The sequence below is a fragment of the Vanessa cardui genome, chromosome 30 (genome assembly GCF_905220365.1).
Source record: "Vanessa cardui chromosome 30, ilVanCard2.1, whole genome shotgun sequence".
Taxonomy (NCBI): Eukaryota; Metazoa; Arthropoda; class Insecta; order Lepidoptera; family Nymphalidae; genus Vanessa; species Vanessa cardui.
This window is the reverse complement of record NC_061152.1, coordinates 2,922,767-2,945,619: the sequence shown is the minus strand read 5'-3', so window position 1 is coordinate 2,945,619 and position 22,853 is coordinate 2,922,767. Positions and strand designations below refer to the sequence as shown.

At 35.0% G+C, this 22,853-nt stretch overlaps 2 protein-coding genes across 3 annotated transcripts in view; one reads left to right on the top strand and one right to left on the bottom strand.

Annotated features, from left to right (window-relative positions):
* LOC124542164 (leishmanolysin-like peptidase) overlaps positions 1-22,853 on the bottom strand; it is a 125,345-nt gene that overhangs the window by 26,773 nt on the left and 75,719 nt on the right. For both annotated transcript variants that reach the window (XM_047120097.1, XM_047120098.1), the window contains exon 5: positions 4,253-4,364. In XM_047120097.1, the coding sequence (XP_046976053.1) occupies positions 4,253-4,364 (112 nt within the window). The remainder of the gene's footprint in view (positions 1-4,252; positions 4,365-22,853) is intronic.
* LOC124542166 lies at positions 9,386-20,053 on the top strand. The gene is made up of 7 exons (XM_047120099.1): positions 9,386-9,463; positions 14,235-14,441; positions 15,914-16,114; positions 16,589-16,682; positions 17,955-18,161; positions 19,222-19,360; positions 19,834-20,053. The coding sequence occupies exons 1-7, from the start codon at positions 9,401-9,403 to the stop codon at positions 19,970-19,972; spliced, it is 1,050 nt and encodes a 349-aa protein (XP_046976055.1). The 5' UTR covers positions 9,386-9,400; the 3' UTR covers positions 19,973-20,053.

Genomic DNA, 22,853 nt, shown 5'->3' with positions numbered 1-22,853 from the left:
GTGGCGTATAAATTGTCTAATCTAAATCTTACGACACAAGATCCAAATGAGCTTTATAATTCATTTTTTGAAGTAATACTAAAAGAATTTAACAATATATTTAAAATGAAATCATGTTATAGTAACACAAAATTAAAGTTTAGTGACTGGGCTACTGTTGGTATTTATAAAAGTAGAAATAAATTATACGACTTATGTATATGATATGAGGCGGTGGAATCGAAGCGTAGCCTTTTTAGAATACGTCATTAAATATTCCAAAATTTTTAAAACAGTATGCATTTCTGCTAAGTCCTTATATTTAAAGAAAAAATTCCTAAATTCTGATAATAGAATTAAAGCCACATGGGATGTTATTAGTAGTGTTAGTGGAAAACCCAAAAAGGAAATGATACCAATAGAATTGAACACAGGTAGTAGATACACGAGTTCTGAATTAGAGGTTGCTAATTTATTTGAATAATTTTTTGATAAAGTACCCCATAAAATAACATTTCATTTAAAATCATCTACATCAAATGCAGCTAGGTTATTAAATAATAGTGTTTCTAAATGCGTTATTGATTTTTCATTTGAAGCGGTTTCTGCAATAGATGTCATAAAAGTATTTAAAACTGTAAATATTAAAAAAACTAACGACATATGGGACATTTCGGTAAAATTTTTTAATAACATCATGTACGATATTGCTCCGTATATAGCAGTAATTTTTAACAAGAGTTTGGACACGGGTTCAATTCCTAACTTGTTAAAATGTAGTAAAGTTTTACCACTTTTTAAAACTGGAAACAGAAGCGATCCCGGTAATAACAGGCCTATTTCAATACTCCCATCCTTAAGTAAAATTTTCGAAAAAATTATTTTAAATCAACTTCTCGTCCATTTCGGTATAAATGCTATTTCTCATGGTGAGCAATTCGGTTTTAGAAGAGGTCGCTCGACAACTGATGCGGGGATTGCCCTTCTCAAACATATTTACGATGCTTGGGAGAAATCACAGAACGCTATGGGAGTATTCTGTGATTTATCTAAAGCATTCGATTGTGTAGAACACGAAACGCTTCTTTATAAGCTCAAATATTACGGTGTTAAAGGTAAAGCTCTTGATCTCATCGCTTCATATTTAAGTCAAAGAATCCAGCAAGTTTTCATTAATGGAATAAAGTCTTCTGGATCTACGTTAAAAATGGGAGTTCCACAAGGTTCAATTTTGGGTCCCTTTCTATTCCTAGTATATATAAATGATCTTCCTTTCTATGTTAAGGGTATTTGTGATATAGTGTTGTTTGCTGACGATACTTCGCTGATTTTTAAGGTTGACAGGAAAAATAATGACTATGACGATGTGAACGGTGCATTATTCGAATACACAATTGGTTTACAGTAAATAATTTAGATTTGAATGCTCCAAAAACAAAATGTGTAGTTTTTACCCTACCTAATGTTAGCAAGCAAAATTATAATTATAATATATCTTTAAATGGTGACCGTCTTGAAGTAGCTGATACTACGGTGTTTTTAGGAATAGAATTGGATTCCAGACTTCAGTGGACTTCTCATTTATCATCCCTAACAGGAAGACTCAGCTCCGCAACATACGCGGTTAGAAAAGTTAGACAACTAACTGATATTGATACCGCTCGTTTAGTTTATTTTGGTTATTTTCACAGTATTATGTCATATGGCATATTACTTTGGAGCAACGCTGCAGATACTGAATCTGTCTTTATTTTACAAAAGAGAGCCATCCGGTTTATTTTTAATCTTGGAGCTAGAGACTCTCTTCGAGATGTTTTTAACAAAGTGGGAATACCTACTGTTGCGTCGCAATATATTTACAACAATATTATGTATATTCACAGTAACATTGATCAAAGCGTGGAGTTAATACCTGTTGACTTCCAAGTAGGATACATTAATTGAAATAATTGTATTTAATTAACATGACGTTGTATTTTTTAAATGTTAAAAAAGAGTAACTACTGAGTTTCTTGCCGGTTCTTCTCGGTAGAATCTACTTTCCGAACCGGTGGTAGCTTCACTTAATTGTAAAATGACGATTCAAAAGTGCTTATAAAAGCCTACTTGAATAAAGTTTATTTTGATTTTGATTTTGATTTTTTGCACTACCCGATGATATTCGGCAATCGAAATCCTTGCCCGTCTTTAGACATCGCTTGAAAAACTATTATCTGTCCATATGCCAAGAATCTATGTAGGTATGAAGTAATTATGTATATATTTTGATATATAATATATATATTAATTGTGTGTAGTTTATTATTATACTCTAATATTAGTATACTTAATTTGTAGTTATTATATCCTCTTTCTATCTGCTCTTTCCTATTTTCGTTCTAAGCTCCTATCACCAAAGGTTGTCTGTGAGAGATCGCTATAAGCGATAAGACCGCCAGTGCGCACCATTTGTTGTTTTTTTTTTGTGTCTTTATTACCCATTAACTGTTGTGTAATGTGTTGTGCAATAAAGTATTTTAAATAAATAAATAATAAAGGGTCTTTGTTTAGTTTCACTAATGTCATCAAATATATAATTGTAATTAACTAACATAACTATTGTTACGAGAGTAACCTTAGCCTTCAATACGGTGTTATGACATTTGATTCTATATCATAATTTATATCACATTAGTATTGCATATTATAAATACAGCAGGGGCTATTGGATTTACTTTATTATATATAATTATTATTTTAATTAATTGATCAATAATATGTAAAACTGTAATTAATATTATTTTATATGGCATAGCAGTTAATACAGGCATGTAACACTATTTCTTATTTTAAATATGATTGAGCTGTCATTAGAAAACAATTGGACGATGGCGTGGCATTGTAACAAAAGATAGAGAGGTTGGAGCATCATTGTAAAACGATAATATTATTTTGGCTATCCTGAACTACTGAAATTACACAATATTTTTTAAAGTTGTAAAACAACTACTGAAAGCCGGCAAAAAGCAGGTTCTTCACCTAACTATAAAACTACGATTCAAAAGTGCTTGTAAAAGCCTACTTGAATAAAGTATAATAATAATAATAAATAACTTTATTGCACACATAATACAATCAAAGAAAATCACACAGATACAGCAAGATGCAAACTTAACACTAACATACAAAGCGTGCAAAGGGCGGTCTTATCACTGAACAGTGATCTCTACCAGACGTAAGTAAGTATAATTATTTAGTATATTTATTTTTATTAGTCGAGCGAAGTCTGGTTTATGTCTAGTAAAAAAATCAAATCAAATCAAATCAACTCAAATCAATTTTATTCAAGTAAACTTCACAATGAAGCGTTTTTGAATCGTCAATAATCAAATACTACCACCGTTTCGGAAAGCAGCTTCTAGCGAGAAGAAACGGCAAGAAACTCGCATAGTTGCTCTTTTCAAATAAACACATTTACAATGCTGTTATTGACAGTAATTAGCGTCCTATGATGGAACCCGAGCCTAACTCCAGGCGTTTCTTTCTAAAAAGTACTCTTTTAATGAATAGTATGATTTATTTATTAATTTAGTCTTAATAATATTTTTAAATTTTGAAAATGGTAAATTGATTATATTTTCCGGTATCTTATTATATATGCGTATACCAGTGCCCAAAAACGTTCTATTTACCGTATGCAAACGGAAACTGGGGGTTACAAGTTTATTCTTATTTCTTGTATTAATAGTATGTACATCAGCATTGATAGAATAATTTCTAATATTCTTTTGTATAAAGATTATATTATCATAAATATATTGTGAAACAGCCGTTAATATACCTATTTCTTTAAATTTTTCGCGTAATGATGTCCTGGAGCTAATATTGTAAATAGATCGGATAGCTCTTTTCTGTAGAATAAAAACAACTTCAATCTCTGCTGCATTACCCCATAACAACATTCCATATGACATAATACTGTGAAAATTACTAAAATAAACTAGTCTAGCAGTACTTATGTCCGTAAGTTTTCTAATTATTTTTATTGCATAAATGGCACTACTTAGTTTTCTTGCCAGGGCATACAAATGGGTGCCCCACTGCAGTTTGGAGTCAAGGGTTATCCCTAAAAAGACCGTCGACTCAACAAACTCAAGCCTTTCATTTTTCAAAGTTATTGCAGAAGGATTTGATTTGACATTTGGCAAGGAAAACAAAACACATTTAGTCTTTTTAGCATTTAGTACTAAATTATTTATGTCAAACCAACCAAGAAAAATAATTAATTACTTACATTAAGATGGCGTTCGGGCACCCTAACCTCCCCGCACATGGTTTCCGCGCTACACGCGTCTATGCAGTGAGACCTTCCACTTCTGATGAATACTTGGCGCGTTGGGCACTTTCTGGAAAAAAAAAACATTGGACAACATCACATAACTGCCCATAGACTTTTCGAAGCCATCTATAGTATCATCAAAATCGAAGAGTAACTACTGAGTTTCTTGCCGGTTCAACTCGGTAGAATCTACTTTCCAAATCGGTGGTAGCTTCATTTAATTGACGATTCAAAAGCCTATTTGAACATCTTGTACCTATAAAAGTATAATAAAGTAAAGTAACAGCCTGTAAATTTCCCACTGCTGGGATAAGGCCTCCTCTACCATTAAGGCGAGGGTTCGGAACACATTCCACCACGCTGTTCCAATGCGGGTTTATAATTCATCTCAGCTCAGAAAGAAGATGAAGGATAACATCGTGAGGAAACCTGCATGTGTCGCAATTCATTGAAATTGGTCCACAAATGTATTCCACCAACTCACATTGGAACATCGTGGTTGAATATGTTCCAAACCTTCTCAAAGGAAGAGGAGGCCTTATCCCAGCAGTGGGAAATTACAGGCTGTTGTTTTACATTGTAAATAAATCACGAATCATAGCTAAGGGTAATTCCACTAATCAACTTATACCGATTTGGAATAACCGGACCGAATAAACTTCGATTCGATTGTAATGTACCAATTCGTTTGTAGAATGACCCCGTTATCTATTATTTACCTGAAATATTTATCTTATCATCACAGATAACGTATCACTGTTACGTAGACAATCGTATTGTCAGAATGAGTTTAATATACAATAATTTCAATAAAAAGAAATAGTCCAACAATATACAATGGTGATATATTTATTAATAATTTAATTATTATAGTGCTTATTTATTTTGGTAAGTTAATATTAACTCACTCAGTTATTTATTTATGTATTGCTTTAAAATTTGTGTGATTTTTGTGGACGAATTTAAGTTATATTGTATTAATATGTTGATCGAGAATCTTTAATATCATTTGTCGATTTTAAACGATATTGATGTGTGTTAAAACGGAGGTTTTGTAATGTTTTTATCAACACGACGCCATGTTTTTTTTTTTTTGTTGAACTTTACCAAAATACCCGGAAATGTAATTTTCTTTACAAATATTTAGAATGATCGTCAAATTTAAAAATGGAAATTCGTTATCGAATTTACTATTCGAATTTCGAATTAATTGTTTTATAATCTACGTTCTGACAAAGATCCTAGGTTAAACAGTATCACGCAAATATACTTTGGTAGTAGGTTGTCTAAGCCCGTCTGGGTAGTTACCAACTCATCTAGGCTCTATGATAAAGATCCTAGGTTAAACAGAACACCGAAATTAACTTGGTGATAAGGCTTTGTGCAAGATCATCTGGGTAGTTACCAACTCATCAGTTATTGTACCGCTAAACAACAGTACTCAGTATTGTTGTGTTCCAGTTTGAAGGGTGAGTGAGCAGTAACTACAGACACAAGGGACATAGAATCTTAATTTCTAAGGTTGGTGGCACATGCGTTTATAATATTATTAGTAAGTTACGCAATGTAAAGAAATACAGCAATGACAGATGAAGTTATAACAGTGTTTCCGGTTCCCGTGTATTCAGCAATGATACTTCACTTGGTGGTAGGGCTTTGTGCAAGCCCGTCTGGGTAGGTACCACCCACTCATCAGTTATTCTACCGCCAAACAACAGTACTCAGTATTGTTGTGTTCCGGTTTGAAGGGTGAGTGAGTCACTGGGACATAACTGACGTCTGACGACCTCCATGGTCGAGTGGTGTGTACACCGGTTTTTCACCGGGTCAATTCCGAACCGGTGGTAGATTTTTTTACAATCAATAAGAAAGTGTAATCACTACTATTTTGAATAAAGATTTTTGACTCCAACTATATGTATATAGGTATATATAAAATGACTAGTACTAACTGACGGGTTCATCATCGCCCAGCGTGAACTATTAAAGTTAGGGCAATTAAATATGGTAGATAGGGTCGTTTTATAAAGAATAGACACCCATTCAGGAAGGAATTATGGAAATTCTACCCCTAAGGGCGTGAATAAGGAGTAGAAATTTTGTATGGAAGGCCGTCATTTTTTAAGTAGAATAAATTTTATATTTGGGATTCTGATTAAAATGAGTAGATACGTATATACGTATGTGTTTCCGGATATTCTAACCCTAAGGGGGTGAAATAAGGGAAATAAGGGTTGAAGTTTTGTATTGGACTGTTTTTTAAATATAAAAATAAAATGCAAATACACCAAAGAGTATACAAAGAGGTTTTGAATTAACAAAATATAATATAATATAAAATATGAATTATAAACACAAATTAAGCACACGAATATTCAGCGGTGCTTGCCTGGGTTTGAACCCGCGATCTCGGCTCTTCCACTCCCTACGTATAATTTATTTTTTATTTTTTATGGAATAGGTTTGTGGACGTGCATATGGGCTGATGGTATAAGTGGTCAACATCACCCATAGACAATGACGCTGTAAGAAATATTAACTATACCTTCCATCAGTGCACCACCAACCTTGGGAACTAAGATGTTATGTCCCTTGTGCCTGTTACACTGGCTCACTCACCCTTCAAACCGGAACACATATAAATAAATGAGCTAATACTAATACGATGAGACGAATTTGATGTTCTGACCGATTACGGCTATGAAATCAAATCTCAACCAATAAGATTTAATTAGAAATTAAATAGAAATCTTATTTTTCTATCGAAATAAGAGATATTTATATCATAGCACTCTCATAATCCAACCAGCGTCAAATCCAATACGACCGGAGTCATTTCAGAGCAGAAGCAATGATTTTACGAGCTTTCCGAGATACTCGTGTACAGTGCGACACAACTTAGACGTAGCGTCGGCAAATTCAATAAAACCGATTACTGCCGATTCCCAACCAACAGAAACAGCTCCCTATCGCGCCACTCGACGCTATTCGTCGCTATAGATTCCCGCTTCAGTTCGACCCGAGACAGCGAGTGCGTGTAAATCGACGCGTCAAATCGACGAATATATTAGGTCACATAATATTACAAGTTATTACGTTTGTGCAACGATCATATTCACATAAGAAATAAATATTGATAATTTGGGATGGCGTATTCAATTCGGGTGTGATCGGTATTTTGCGGATGTTACATCTAAGTTGTGTCGTACTATAGGCACTTCTCCGAATAATCCGAGTTACTGAGAATTATTTAAAATCAAACATCAAAATATACTTTATTCACGTAAGTTTTTACAAGCACTTTTGAATCGTCATTTAACAATTAAGTGTAGTTACCGGTTCGGAATGCAGATTCTACCCAGAGCCGTTTTTAGGGGAGGGCAACCGGGGCAACTGCCCTGGGGCCTCCACATTAGTGGGGGCCACAGCTTTCAGCAAGTTAACAAATACTGAGATATAGTCAAATTATAATAATTTTATTATTTAATATTTTAAAAGTTACCGATACAAGTAAATAAATAATTACTGATTGAAATAAAAAAAAGAAATTAATTCATGATAATATAATTATTAGGTTGTTCACGCTTCTCTTTGTCTAGGGCCCCCACTGCTTTGTGGCCCGGGGGCCTCCAGACCTTTAAATCCGGCTCTGATTCTACCGAGAAAAACCGGCAAGAAAATGAGCAGTTACTGTTTTTCAACATTTGAAAATATAGTCATGTTACTTAAATACAATTATATATGTACGTAATACATCCTGCCTGGAAGTCAACAGGTATTAACTCAACGCTATTTTATCATCTTTATAATCCAAAGAAAAGTCCTATACATTCTTATCGGTCTGATTTGAACACCTAGCTCATGAAGTGAATGAACCCGTGAATGAATGAATGATGCGGTCGTGTCGTATTTGCGGCCGAAATAATTATAAATGCGATTTGTCTGTCTGCCTGTTTCAAGGCCAAACAACCTAGAAACCAATAAAATATATGTCGGCGCGAAACCACGAATTTAAGAAAAACACGTGCCCAGAAATGATTATTTTAATAATTTAAAACTGTTTGATTGTTAAATTAATAATTTTTAGTGAATTTTGAAATGTAAAATTAGTCTGAAATATTCTACAGCTGTTATGTTGAGTGAATAAGTCTACCCACCTATTTTTGTTATAAAAGATCAAGCGCCCGTCGGTATCGACAGACTTGGTCGAGCCGTCGGAGTGATCGGACCTCATATTGGAATAAATCAGAGAAGAATATTCCCTGATTTTAATTTCATACCTCCGAGGATGGTTAAAGATCGTAACCCTGATCGTGTTTTTTAAAACGGACATGCTGCTCCGTTATATATTTTTTCCGCCATGTTTGGACTTCAAGGAATTACATAAGCTATCTATATTTATATTATAAATGTGAAAGTAACTATGTCAGTCTATCTGTCCAAAGCGCTGAACCAAATTTTATGTGGAAAGAAGCAAATTTTAACACCGGTTTTCATGGGTACAATACTCTGAGGTCCCGGGTTCGATTCTCGACCGAGTCGATGTAGATAATTCATTAGTTTTCTATGTTGTCTTGATGCTTGTGGTATCGTTGTTACTTCTGATCTTCCATAACACAAGTGCGTTAGCTACTTACATTGGGATCAGAGTAATATGTGATGTTGTCCAAAACTTATATTTTTTATTTATACTACTTTTGTGGCAACACCCAGTGGCATAGCTGTTGTGGCCAGGTGGTGCAGTGCGCCAGGGCCCCGAAGTTCAGGGGGCCCTCTGAAATAAACCTTAAGCTTCTGAAGCTAGAAAATCACGAAGCTGCGCACAAAATTTCTTATTTGGTATTTATAATTTTAAAGGGTAATTATTAGTTAAAGAGGAATAGGAAAGAAGGCCCCATTATTTTTCTATGGACCGGGGTTTCCTCACCTAGCTACACCCTAAAACGCGGGCGAAGTCGCAAGCGGCAACTAGTACAAATAACTAGAACGCACGTGCTTTTTATATTACGTTATTTTAACGTCAGTGCTAAAGCGTCGTTCAAACAAAATTTAGATAAGCAAATATGGGAAAAGTTGATAATTTTTTATTGTTTCGCGTAAACAATGTCTATATTTGGCAAAACTAAGTCATTCCGAGGAATATCTGCGTTCAGGGAGGCGGAAACGGTAATATATTCAATTTTCTTAATATAATTTCATAATCATACCATTTGAACACATTTACGTGACTTGCTATCCCTTTCTAGTTTTTGGATTTAGAAAGAGATGGCAAATGTTAGAATTGACGTTTGGGATTACAATTTTTGATTGTGATTTTTTTAGTGCTATCTCTTTCTCAGTTTTCGAGTTAGAAAGAGATGGCAAATGTTGGAAGTGACGTTTAGTATTACAATTTTAGAGTGTGATTTTTTTTAGTGCTATCTCTTTCTTATTTTTGAAGTTGAAAAGAGATGGCAAATGTAGGAATCGATGTTTAGTATTACAGTTTTTGATTTTCATTTTATTTCTTAGTGCTGACTCTTTCTCGTTATTGAGTTGAAAAGAGATGGCAAATGTTAGATTTGACGTTTAGGATTACAATTTTTGATTTTGATTTTATTTCATAGTGCTCTATTTGTCGTTTTTGAAGTTAAATATTATTATACAATATTTTTTTTAGTCCTAAGATTTCTATATTTTATGTTTTTCATGTACAATATTAATCATATTAAAATAATTGTTAACAAAATATTCGATTTATAAGTATTTTGTCTCTGGAAGCGTTAAGCTCCGCCATCTTGGATTACGTGTTTTTAAAACACCTAATAAACTTATCGCCAAATTAAAAAATATCACGAGACTCTCCGTGCGAGATTACATTTTTAATAACACACATTCTCTAGATCTGGTAACATTTTTATAAAAAATCTAGAAAAATGTTTGACGATGCAAATAAAAAATATTATTAACTAGCTGCGCCCGCGACCTTGCACGCCTTTGTATGTAACAAAAAAATATATTATTGTAGCCTAAGTTCCTCTCTATTATATCAGTTATGTGCCAGTAAACGTCCCGTCTAAATCAGTCCAGCCGTTCCTGAGATTAGCCCGACCATACAGACAGACCGACAAAAATTGTTAAAAAAAATTTCGTATATGTACCGTGTATACACACATATGTATGTATTGAGTAAAAAAGGGCTTTTTTTAATATTACAAACAGACACTCCAATTTTATTATATGTGTATAGATATAAACTTTTTTCGACATTATTAGAATACTTGCGACCCGACCCGGCTTCGCACGAGTCATATAATAGATTCATAATTTTAATAAGAATTAATTTAAAGAATGTCTAATAACTTCAAAAGATAATTTAATAGCGATAACACCTACGCTTTTTTTCTTAATTGTAAATTCCTTCAAATTTCAAACGGCCATCTTTTCTTAATAGTACAACTAGCGACCCGCCTCAGATTTTCACAGTTGCAATACTGATACTAAATGTACTACAGAATTTGTTTATTTACGACATCACATTAGAAACTTATAAAATTATCAGTGTTTCTTTACTATATTGTCCGTGTGCTATATACAAAAACCTTCCTCTCGAATCACTCTATCTATCAAAAAAAACCCGCATTAAAATCGGTTGCGTAATTTCAAAAATCTAAGCTTACATAGTTACAGACAGTGGTAAGCGACTTTGTTTTATACTAATGACGAAACAGTCGCTTTCCGCTTTGTGCGCTTGGATCTTTTAAACTACTTAACGCATTTTAATGCGGTTTTCATCAGTAGACGGAGCGATTCCAGAGAAACATTTATATGTATAATACATGTATATAATATACAGTATTATACATATAAACCTTCTCTGAAATCACTAATGGACGTAAGAGGAGGATTTGAAGTTTCATAACAACCTTCTTCTACCCATATAGCTAGGTAATAACTCTCGTAACATATAACAATTGAATTAAAAAATAAAATCTTTTTTTTTTATGGTATAGGTTGGCGTTGCATATGGGCCACCTGATGGTAAGTGGACACCATTACCCATAGACAATGACGCTGTAAGAAATATTAATTATTCCTTACATCGTCAATGCGCCACTAACCTTGGGAACTAAAATACAAGTCCCTTGTGCCTGTAGTTACACTGGCTCACTCACCCTTCAAACCGGAACACAACAATACTGAGTACTGTTGTTTGCTAAAATAACTGATGAGTGGGTGGTACCTACCCATACGGGCTTGCACAAAGCCCTACCAAGAAAATCTTCGTTCAAGTAGGCTTTTACAAGCACTTTTGTATAGATTTACAAAACTATATTAAACACAATATCGATACGGAAAGTAGATTCGTTTGAGAAGAACTCACAAGAATCGCGGTTCGTTAAAAAGGGACATTTTGTTTGCCAAATATATATGTATAAAATAGATTTAGAGAAAATTTATAAAATAAATTCTCATATATAAATTAGCGGGAATCGATTTTGTTCCAACATTGATTTCCAATGTTATATTATGACTGATAAAAAAGATAATCATTCGACGAGCAGAGAATATTGAATTATTTGTTTTGTATTTGATTATAGTACGACACAACTTAGATGTAGCATCGGCAAATTCAATAAAACAAACAGCTCCCTATCGCGCCACTCGACGCTATTCGTCGCTATAGATTCCAGCGTCAGTTCGACCCGAGACAGCGAGTGCGTGTAAAGCGACGTGTAAAATTGACGATATATTAGGTCGTATGATATTACAAGTTATTACGTTTGTGTAAAGATCATATTCACATGACAAATAAATATTGATAATTTGGGATAGCTTACTCAATTCGGATGTAATCGGTTTTACGAATTTTGACGATGCTACATCTGAGTTGTGTCGTACCATATTTGTTTTGTATTTGCCTACATATATAGTCCTATATACATATAACTAAACAAGGACTCAGTCCTCTTAGAATCCAATTTATGACAAAACATTTCGAGAACTTCACAAACAGTACCCCTTAAAGGGTAAAAAAATATCCCATGTATCTTGGAGACGAAATTGCTTCGTACTAAATCTCATAGAAATCAATAGAAAGAGACGGATAGATTTACTTTCTCATTTTCAATATCAGTACAGATATGAATCCAATCTTAATATTATATTAAACTAGTCAGTTCAGCGACTTCACGTTTATTCAAAAGATTCTTTTAGGTATTTCAAATCTAATGACAGATTATGTTTTAATTTCATTTCATTGTAAACTAATGAACCCTTTTTTTTTAATTTCAAATACATTAGTTCAACAACCTTATAGGTTAATGTTGCAACAACAGCCTGTAAATTCCCACTATTGGGCTAAAGGCCTCCACTCCCTTTGAGGAGAAGGTTTGGAACATATTCCACAACACTGTTCCAATGCGGGTTGGTGGAATACACATGTGGCAGAATTTCTATGAAATTTGTCACATGCAGGTTTCCTCACGATGTTTTCCTTCACCGCCGAGCACAAAATGGTCATGGTAATTCTGATGTGCAGAAAATAGTAAACGTCCAAAATTTAAATTTGGAGCGGACAAATAATTTTGAATAATAGATGCTTAACTAATAGGGGATGTTCTAGTTTAACTTTGCTTCAGTGGACATTGTTTCCCTGTGTAAATAAATACATTTGCAATTATTCAAATTTCAGCAAAAGTTATGCAAACGAGTTCTTCGTTTGCGTAACAATAAAGCCAAAATTTTATCCCAATTAAAAGAACTTTGAAGGAATTGGTACTTATTGTTATATATTAATAGCGTAAGGCGATTTTTATCCCAGTGATGATGGGACGATAGCTGCTACTACTACCATTTTCTGCAGCAGTCATTTTTGATGTAGCCATATTGGCGATTCTCAGAAGACACTTCTTAAACTTTAGGTTAATGAACTCTTGGTAACATCTCGGAAGTAGAAGAAGTGATCTTATGAGAGTTCTTTTTTTTTTTAAATATAGCTGAAATAGCCCATTAGAACGCGTTCATCTTAACCGATGATTGTTGGTTGAAACACAGGCGAACAATACAATATTTTCACTTGCGTTTGTAATGCATTTGATGTTTGGCAATAATTCCAATGAAATTCAGTCAAATGTGAATCAATGAACTCGTATTGGAATGCGCTCATTGCCTGACATTGGGACCTCAATGTCAGGCTTAGACCTTTTGAGGAGATTTGGGCTAAAGCCCATTTGGACATTGGGACCTCAATGTCCAAATCCTCTCCTTAAAAGGTCTTAGCCTGACATTGGGACATTAATACAACAAAATTTAACAAAAAGAAAAACCGACTTCAAACAAAGCACTATTTCCAAACAATTTAATATGCAATAAAAAGTAAAGAAATAATTACATACAAAAAATATTTCTTAGCGTTCTAAGTAAAATGAAATGAAAAATATTAGACTACTTAATAGTCGATTTACGATTATATAACGTAGTTACAATTATTGTTATATTTGATAATCTACTCCTTTTTGAAGTCAGTTAAAAAACTGTTACTTAATTCCAATGATATTCTAATAAACAGATGTGTTATACCCATACTAAACAACAGAAAAAAGTGTGCCGCGCCGGGGACCGTTTATTTTACATTTCATTACAAGTAAAAAGGATAGCTTGATAAAAACAATAAGTAAAAGGGATAACTAGATGTTTTAATCACGCAAAACGTATTACTACATAAAACGAATAAGGCAAACGTCCCAATTAGGACGTTTTCTAGTCTTCACTTTTTGCGCGTTAATAACATATCTGTTTACTAGAACATCATTGCTTAATTCACAAACAAATCATTACACAGTATAAAACAAAGTCGCTTACCGCTGTCCCTATGTTTGTCCGATCTATGAAACTACTTAACAAATTTTGGTTGATTGTCGATTTTGGTGGTGATAATATTCTAATCGGATTCCAGGTGATGACTTCTCCAGTGAGCGGCAGTCAAGGTCCAACCTACCAGGGGTACCCTTACGTGAACCCACTCGTCATCGACGCACCATCAATCGACGCGGAAACAGCGGCGAAATGGGCGAACTTACCGCGGAAGCAGGTTATACCAAAGCAACCGTTAACCAACGAACCTACCATCTATATAGACATTCCTGACAGCGGACAATCTGGCGTAAGTATGTCTGGCTTCTGTTTTTATTATATACTAGTTCCCATGGCTTTAATAGGGTTTCGTAAGGTGTTAGACAAATAAGTACCCTATGTCCTTCTTTAAAGTTAAAGCTTGCTTTGAAGTGATCGAATCAGAATCAGAATCAGAATCAAAACCAAAATGAAAATGAAAATGAAAATCACAATCGAAATCAAAATCAAAATCAAAATCAAAACCAAAATCAAAATCAAAATCAAAACGAAAATCAAAATCAAAAATCAAGATCAAAATCTACTTTATTCAAGTAGGATTTCTAAATCGTCATTTAGCAAACTATTTAAAGTAGAACTTCCACCGGTTCGGAAAGTAGATTCTACCGATAAGAACCGCCCAGAAATTCGGTAGTTATTCTTTTTCAACATTTAGAAATACACAGTCATGATAGTCAACTAGGATTACATATGTATATAACACATCCTGCCTGGAAGTCAACAAGAATTAGCTCCACGCTTTTTTATCATCCATATAATCTTTTTAAATAATATGCCATCATTACCAATATATTAAAAATATTACACAAATCCCTATAGCCAATTATGTACTAATACTAGCTTTGCCCGCGACCTTCCACGCTTTTGAATTTAACAAAAAAAAATATTGTAGACTAAGTTACTCCCCATTATATCAGTGAAAGTCCCGTCAAAATCAGTCCAGCCGTTCCTGAGATTAGCCGGAACAAACAGATAGACAGCCAAAAATTGTAAAAAATGTTATTTTGGTATATGTACCGTGTATACATATGCATTGGGTAAAAAATGGCTATTTTAATATTACAAACAGACACTCCAATTTTATTATATGTATAGATACGAAAGAAGATCTGTCTGTGTGTCTGTAATGTCTAACGAGGAAACAGTTGTACCGAATATGATGAATACTGTTATGAAGCAATCTTGAGCCTCAAGGAAGTAAGGCTAGTTTAAACGAAACTACAAATACGCGAGCAAATTCGACATCTAGTCTTGATTCCTAGGCTCTATAATTTCCCACTCCTAGCCTGTAAAATTCCCACTGCTAAGCTTAGGTCTCCTCTCCTTCTGAGGAAAAGGTTAGAATGCGGGTTGGTGGAATACACAGGTGGCAGAATTTTTATGAAATTAGACACATGGAACTTTCCTTACGATGTTTTCCGTTACAGCTGAGCTCGAGATGAGTTATAAACACAAATTAAGCACATGAAATATCAGTGGTGCATACCTAGGTTTGAACCAAGGTGTAAAAATTTCAACCAGAATCATCTTGTTACTTCTATATATTTAAATTTATTTAGTATCTTTAGGACTAAAATAGATTTTCTTTTGATATACACAATCTTGTCGCAAAACTGAAAACTACGCGGACGAAATCGCGAGAAGCTAGTAGTTATTATAGTTAAACGTGTGAGGGTATCACAATCAGTATGTCATATACTTTCAAACTTATCAACTCCACAGAGTAGCAGTTTGACCATTGAAACGTCGAGACCAGCTGCAGGGGGCAGTTCTGGAGCTAGCGCTGGAGCTGCAAGTAAAGTCGACCCTGATGATACTCCAGTAGTATACATCGATTTACCAGAGACCACATCATCAGTTACCAGTGAAAATGAAAGGAGGAGACCAGATCTTAACGGCCAGGATAATCCAGGTTTCGTTGAAGTAAGTACCCTAATCATTGCACAGTATAAAACAAAGTCGCTTACCGCTGTCTGTATTTACGTATGCTTAGATCTTTGAAATTACGCAACGGATTTTGATGCGGTTTTTTTTAATAGATAGAGTGATTCCAATGCGGGTTGGTGGAAATACATGTGGCAGAATTTCTATGAAATTTGTCGCATGCAGGATGAGGCAGATGGATCCTCACGATGTTTTCCTTTACCGCTGAGCACGAGATGAATTATAAAGACAAATTAAGCACATGAATCAGCGGTGCTTGCCTGGGTTTGAACCCGCAATCATCGGTTAAGATGCACGCGTTCTAAACACTGGGCCATCTTGACTCTTTGTTTGATTTAGGAAACAAACAATAATAATAAAAATCAATTAAATTTTTCTACCATTCCAATTAAAGAGTACGTCAGTTGAGGGAATCTTTTATAGTGATTATATTTTTCATCTTAATATTTCCAGGAAACGATATTCTACGATCCGTTTAAAAACAGGAGAATAGATGTCGCACAGGATCTTGATTCACCAGCACCTGGACCATCGAGTAGCCAAGCTGGTGAGATGCTTTATACTACACTTACTTCTTTATGGAAATACCACCTTAGGTAGACGAACTGGCAAATACTTGGTGGTAGGGCTTTGTGCAAGCCTAGCAGTAAGCTCCTGGTAGGTACCACCCACTCATCAGTTATTCTACCGCCAAACAATAGTACTCAGTATTGTTGTGTTCCGGTCTGAAGGGTGAGACAGTGTAACTACAGGCACAAGGGACATAACATCTTAGTTCCCAAGATTGGTGGCGCATTAACGATGTAAGGAATAGTTAATATTTCTTACAGCGTCAATGTCTATGGGCAATGGTGACCACTTACCATCAGGTGGCACATGTGCTCGTCCGCCAACCTATACCATAAAAGGAAGGGGAGATGAGGAGTATTTATGGGTCACCAAAATATCTAAACGTTATTCAAGTAGGCTTTTACAAGCACTTTTGAATCGTCATTTAACAATTAAGTGAAGCTACCACCGGTTCTGAATGTAGATTCCACCGAGAACCGGCAATAAACTCAGTAGTTACAACCAGCCATGAAATGTAACACTGTAACAGTTTTGACGATAGAGATGTCTTACATCGTCAAAGCACCACAAACCTTTGGAAGATGATGTATCCCTGTATAAATACACTCATTTGTTCAAAACGGAATATCAATATATATGAATTATATCGAGTCTTGAGACCAAGTTTGCATAACAAAAACCTGCCTGTAAATTTCTCCCAGCTGGGCTTATTACTCCTTTTCCTTTAAGGGGAAGTTTAAGAACATATTCCACCACGCTGCTTCGATAGTGGATTCACATTTAGCGAAATTTCATTGATAATAGACACATGCAGGTTTCCTTACGTTCCTCACCGCCGAGCACGAGATGAATAAGCACATCATTGACTTAAATGTGCGCGTTCTAACCACGGCGCTCCAGGTTTACAAAAACAACAGCCTGTAAATTCCCACTGCTGGGCTAAAGGCCTCCTCTCCCTTTGAGGAGAAGGTTTGGAACATTCCACCACGCTGTTCCAATGCGGGTTGGTGGAATACACATGTGGTAGAATTTCTATGAAATTTGTCACACGATGTTTTCCTTCACCCCTGATCACGAGATGAATTATAAAGACAAATTAAGCACATGAATCAGCGGTGCTTGCCTGGGTTTGAACCCGCAATCATCGGTTAAGATGCACGCGTTCTAACCACTGGGCCATCTCGGCGTTCCAGGTTTACGCAAGGCGTTAAATTTTTTGGTAATATTTACAAATTTTCCAAATTTTCAGGACCATCGAATGCACCCATACCAACGCAATACGTTTCGAAAGAGACCCTCGTGTATGGCTCGCAAAGCCCTCAGGTGCCTTCGAGACCCTCGACAGGTCAAGACTACCTGATACCAGTGACTGACTTCCCGAATCCTCCACCAGCTTACACGGAAGTTGACACGTCACCAGCCCCGACACCAACTCGTACGGAGGTCATAGTCCCAAGTGAGTAACTATCTATACTACAGTTATCGCGTTCAATGCGGAGCGAGGTCGAATACGCCTCGTAAATCTCCCTTGCTGTTCGACTAAGAAAAATATAGATTTCTCTGGAAGCCGTAAAGTCTATTTGATATATTACAGGCAAGAGATAAATATATTATACGGGGTCTATTTGACCTCGTACCGCACTGAAGAAATAAAATTCGACCACATCAATTCGAGTTTTAATTTCTTAAATGTGACGGGGCCTAATAGGCCCCGTACCGTTGTTATGATAGTTTTCACACGAGGTCTTAAACGCCCCGTACTGTGGAAATGGAAATTGTAGTTTGGATGGAGTTTAACATCCAAGTAGGCATCTATCTACTTTAAATCGAACTCAAGACATACCAATGAATAATGAGTATATTTTAAAGAGGAGTACTTTTAAGTGAAATGAAATGAAAAATATTAAACTACTTAAAAGTCGATTTATAGTTATATAACATAGTTACAATTATTGTTATATTTGGAGTCGGTGTCAGCCAAGAAAACCTACAGTATATCAATAAAAAATAATACGAGAATACTTAAAGATATATTTTCCGGTCGTAAATTCAGAGGTAACAAATTAAAACACACAGTCGAATACAACCTCCATCTTTTTGGAGGTCAGTTCAAAATTTAGACAAAATATTCCAATTAACAATATCAGGCAATCAAAAGCTGTCTTCGAATGATCTTAAATTGAATTTACTAATGAAAGTTAACCCCAGAGCTTGTTGTGAATCGGGACACGTCTAGATCTAAATATGAATATTATATTAAATCAAATCAAAATAAAATTTATTCAAGTAGGCTTATACAAGCACTTTTGTATCGTCAATTTACAATTAAGTGAAGCTACCGCCGTTTCGGAAAGTAGATTCTAATATTCCCATTAATCGTCTTATCACTTACGTAATATCCCACTGGGTCACTATATCACATCTACACGCTATCACAAAGCCTGCGACTTTTACATTTAAGCGGTAGTATCAACGATTGATTACAAAGGTACAAAGCAAAAAGGTTTTATTCACAGGTCAGCAGATGCCCATCGGCATCGCCAGCTCGGACAGGAAGCTGGTGTCCTGCCCGCACTGCAATGTCCGCGTACACACGCTGGTCGTCCGCGAGAACGCGTGTCTCACACACGCCGTCGCCATTTTATTTTTACTCGTGTAAGTATTTCGAAAAGTCTTCATACTTTTTTCAACAATAACGACCTCTGTGGCCTTTTGTGTACACTGGCTTTCATATGTACGACGATTGGGTCCAAATACTACTAAATATTCATGTGCTTAATTTGTGTTTATAATTCATCTCCAGTTCGGCAGTGAAGGAAATCATCATGAGGAAAACTGCATGTGTCTAAAATTAGGATTTTCCAAAATTGAAATTGAACCGACATTTGAACAACGTGATCAGCGGTGAAGGAAAACATCGTGAGGAAACCTGCATGTGACTAATTTAATAGAAATTCTGCTACATGTGTATTCCACCAACCCGCATTGGAATATGTTCCGAACCTTCTCTACAGCAGGAGAGGAAGCTTAGCCCAGCAATGGGAAAATTACAGGCTGTTGATGATTGGAATATATTAGTTGTCGCAATCATTATGAATGATTAATTAATCACAACCCCCTCTTTACAGATTCTTCCCCATTGGCCTACTGGTCTACTGCACGGATTATTTGAAGTATAGAAATCATTATTGTCCGAACTGCAATCTTTTAATAGGCTATGAAATACCGATATTCTGCCAAGGGTTGACGTACACGAAAACAGTTTGACACATCACATCTACAAAGCAGATTAATAATTTATATACCGGCTTCGATCGTGTAAAATAAATAAAAATATACCATCGTTCAGTTTACGAAATTATTATTTAATTATTTACACATATTCTGAACGCACCCGTAAACGTCAAACATGGCCGCCCGTTGAAATTTTAAAATTGATTCAATATCGAAATATCTTGTTTATACGATTTTTTACGGATATATGTCGTGGACAACATAATACGTATTTTTAGTGTTAATTGTGGATTGGTTTCGATCATGTCTACTTTATGTCTGCACCGAATTATTAATATAGATAGATACTTAGTGTATAGTACTAATAATCTACACATATAGAGACAAACAAGAGTGTTAATTAAGTAAGTACGAAACAACTTGATGTATCTTCGGCAAAATTCGTAAAACCGATCACATCCGAATTGAGTACGCTATACCAAATTATCAATATTTATTTCACATGTGAATATGATCTTTATACAAACATAATAACTTGTTATATCATGTGACCTAATATATTCGTCAATTTGACACGTCGATTTACACGCACTCGCTGTCTCGGGTCGAACTGACGCGAGAATCTATAGCGACGAATAGCGTCGAATAGGGAGCTGTTACCATTGGTTGTGTAAATCGGCAGTAATCGGTTTTATTAAATTTATTGACATTGACAGTTGACAGTTGACAGTGACATATGATGACAGATGTTTTAACATAAGATATGTCATTATGACAATAGAAAACAATCCTAAGAGCATTTTCTCATTATCCCATCCTTAATTATTGATGTTTATTTCATAGTTAGGAGGGTACCTACCTTGACAGACAGTCTTTCAAAAGCCCTCCCCATAATATGCACATAATAAACAATGATTCTTTATATATACTTATTTATATAATGTAAATAACGTACCTATCGTTGTGATTATATTTAAAATTGATTAAAAATTTATATAAAATATATTTTCTTGTTTTATTTTTGTTATCTTTGGAGTTTTTTTGAACAATCAAAAACACGTACATTGTCAAATGGCATGCTATATTGACTACAATGATTGGTATTATATACTGCGATAGATTTTGCTTTTAAGTAATATTAGTGAACAACATCACATATATTACTCTGAGTCTGATCCCCATGTAAGTAACTAAAGCACTTGTTTTGTGGAAAATTAGAAGTAACGACCACAAACACCCAGACCCAAGACAACATAGAAAACTAATGATAATCTACATTGACTCGGTCGAGAATCGAACCTGGGACCTTAGAGCAGCATACCCATGAAAACCGGTGTACATACCACTCGACTGAAATGTACTGCAGCCCAAAAATTCGAATCAAAATATGAACTTATATAACAATTATATTGTCTAGTTAGTATAATCAAATATTTAAGTAACATTATTTCAAATCGTATACAATAGAAAGAGACGGAGACAAAAGACAGAGAGGGAATGATACATCGGACATAGAGCTTTACGTGATGAATTCTGCCAATTAATCAACTGTAAGCTTCGTTAAAGAACTCCGTTTCAAGGAATAAGATAATATAATATACCTGGCCCTCTCTTGTACTAAAAATAGTATATTTTTTTTATTTAGAATAGCAGCTATGCCTCAAAGTAATTAAGGAATTATTAATATTCCTTTATACCCCTTCCTTTTTTTATTTAAATCACAACATCCACGGTATCAAAAGCCGTGCCTTTTTTATATGCTATTGTTATACGTTTTGGCGTTTTATATTTTTATTGGACATCAGCAGATCTTCGCTTCACTTCAAACTTGTCTTCTTGGAAGACGTGGCCCACACTGACTTCGTTTTTATCAGTTAAAAGTACATGAAAGTAAAGTCAAATGTAAAGTAACAGCCCGTAAATTGCCCACTGCTGAGATAAGGCCTCCTCCTCTATTAACGAGAGGGTTTGGAACATGCTTCACCGCGCTGTTCCAATGCGGGTTGGTGGAATGCACATGTGGCAGAATTTCGATGAAATTAGACATGCATGTTTCCTCACGATGTTTTCCTTCACCGCCGAGCACGAGATGAATTATAAACACTAATTAAGCACATATATATGGATTTGAACCCGAAATCATCTGTTAAGATGCACGCGTTCTAACCACTGGGCTATCTTAGCTCCAAAAAATAAAATAAAAATATATGACCACACTCAAATTGACTTTGTAGGCTTTGGTAGGGCTTCGCGCAAGCCCGTCTGGGTAGATACCACCCACTTAACAGTTATTCTTTACAGTTCTATTCTATTCAAACAACAGTACTCAGTATTGTTGTATTCCGGTTTGAAGGGTGAGTGAGCCGGTGTAACTACAGGCACAAGGAACACAGCATCTTAGATCCCAAGGTTGATGGTACATTGACGATGTAAGGAATAGTTAATATTTCTTACAGCGTCATTGTCTATGGGTGATGGTGACTTAACATCAGGTGGCCCATATGCTCGTCCACCAACCTACACCATAAAAATCAAAATCAAAATAAACTTTATTCAAGTGGGCCTTTACAAGCACTTTTGAATCGTCTTTTAACAATTAAGTGAAGCTACCACCTGTTCGGAAAGTAGATTCTACTGAGAAGAACCGGCAAGAAAATCAGTAGCTACTCTTTTTCAACATTTTAAAAATACAAAGTCAAGTTAATTGAATACAATTATTTAAATTATTATATCCTGCTTGCATATAAATCTATTAATTTCTAACAATCTTACATACATGCTGAACTGATCACCTCCTTTTTTTGAAGTCGGTTGATGTTATTAGTTATTTATAAAACGCCTACACTAACTATCAGAGCAAATATATTTAACGCTACAATTGCTCGTAATATTGAATGAACACGCTGTTATTTTT

Coding starts and splice junctions, on each gene's coding strand:
- LOC124542166 (XM_047120099.1), top strand. CDS start 9,401: ATGTCTATATTTGGCAAAACTAAGTCATTCCGAGGAATATCTGCGTTC. Junction 18,162..19,221: donor TACGGAGGTCATAGTCCCAA/GTGAGTAACTAT, acceptor TTTTATTCACAG/GTCAGCAGATGCCCATCGGC. Junction 19,361..19,833: donor GCCATTTTATTTTTACTCGT/GTAAGTATTTCG, acceptor CCCTCTTTACAG/ATTCTTCCCCATTGGCCTAC.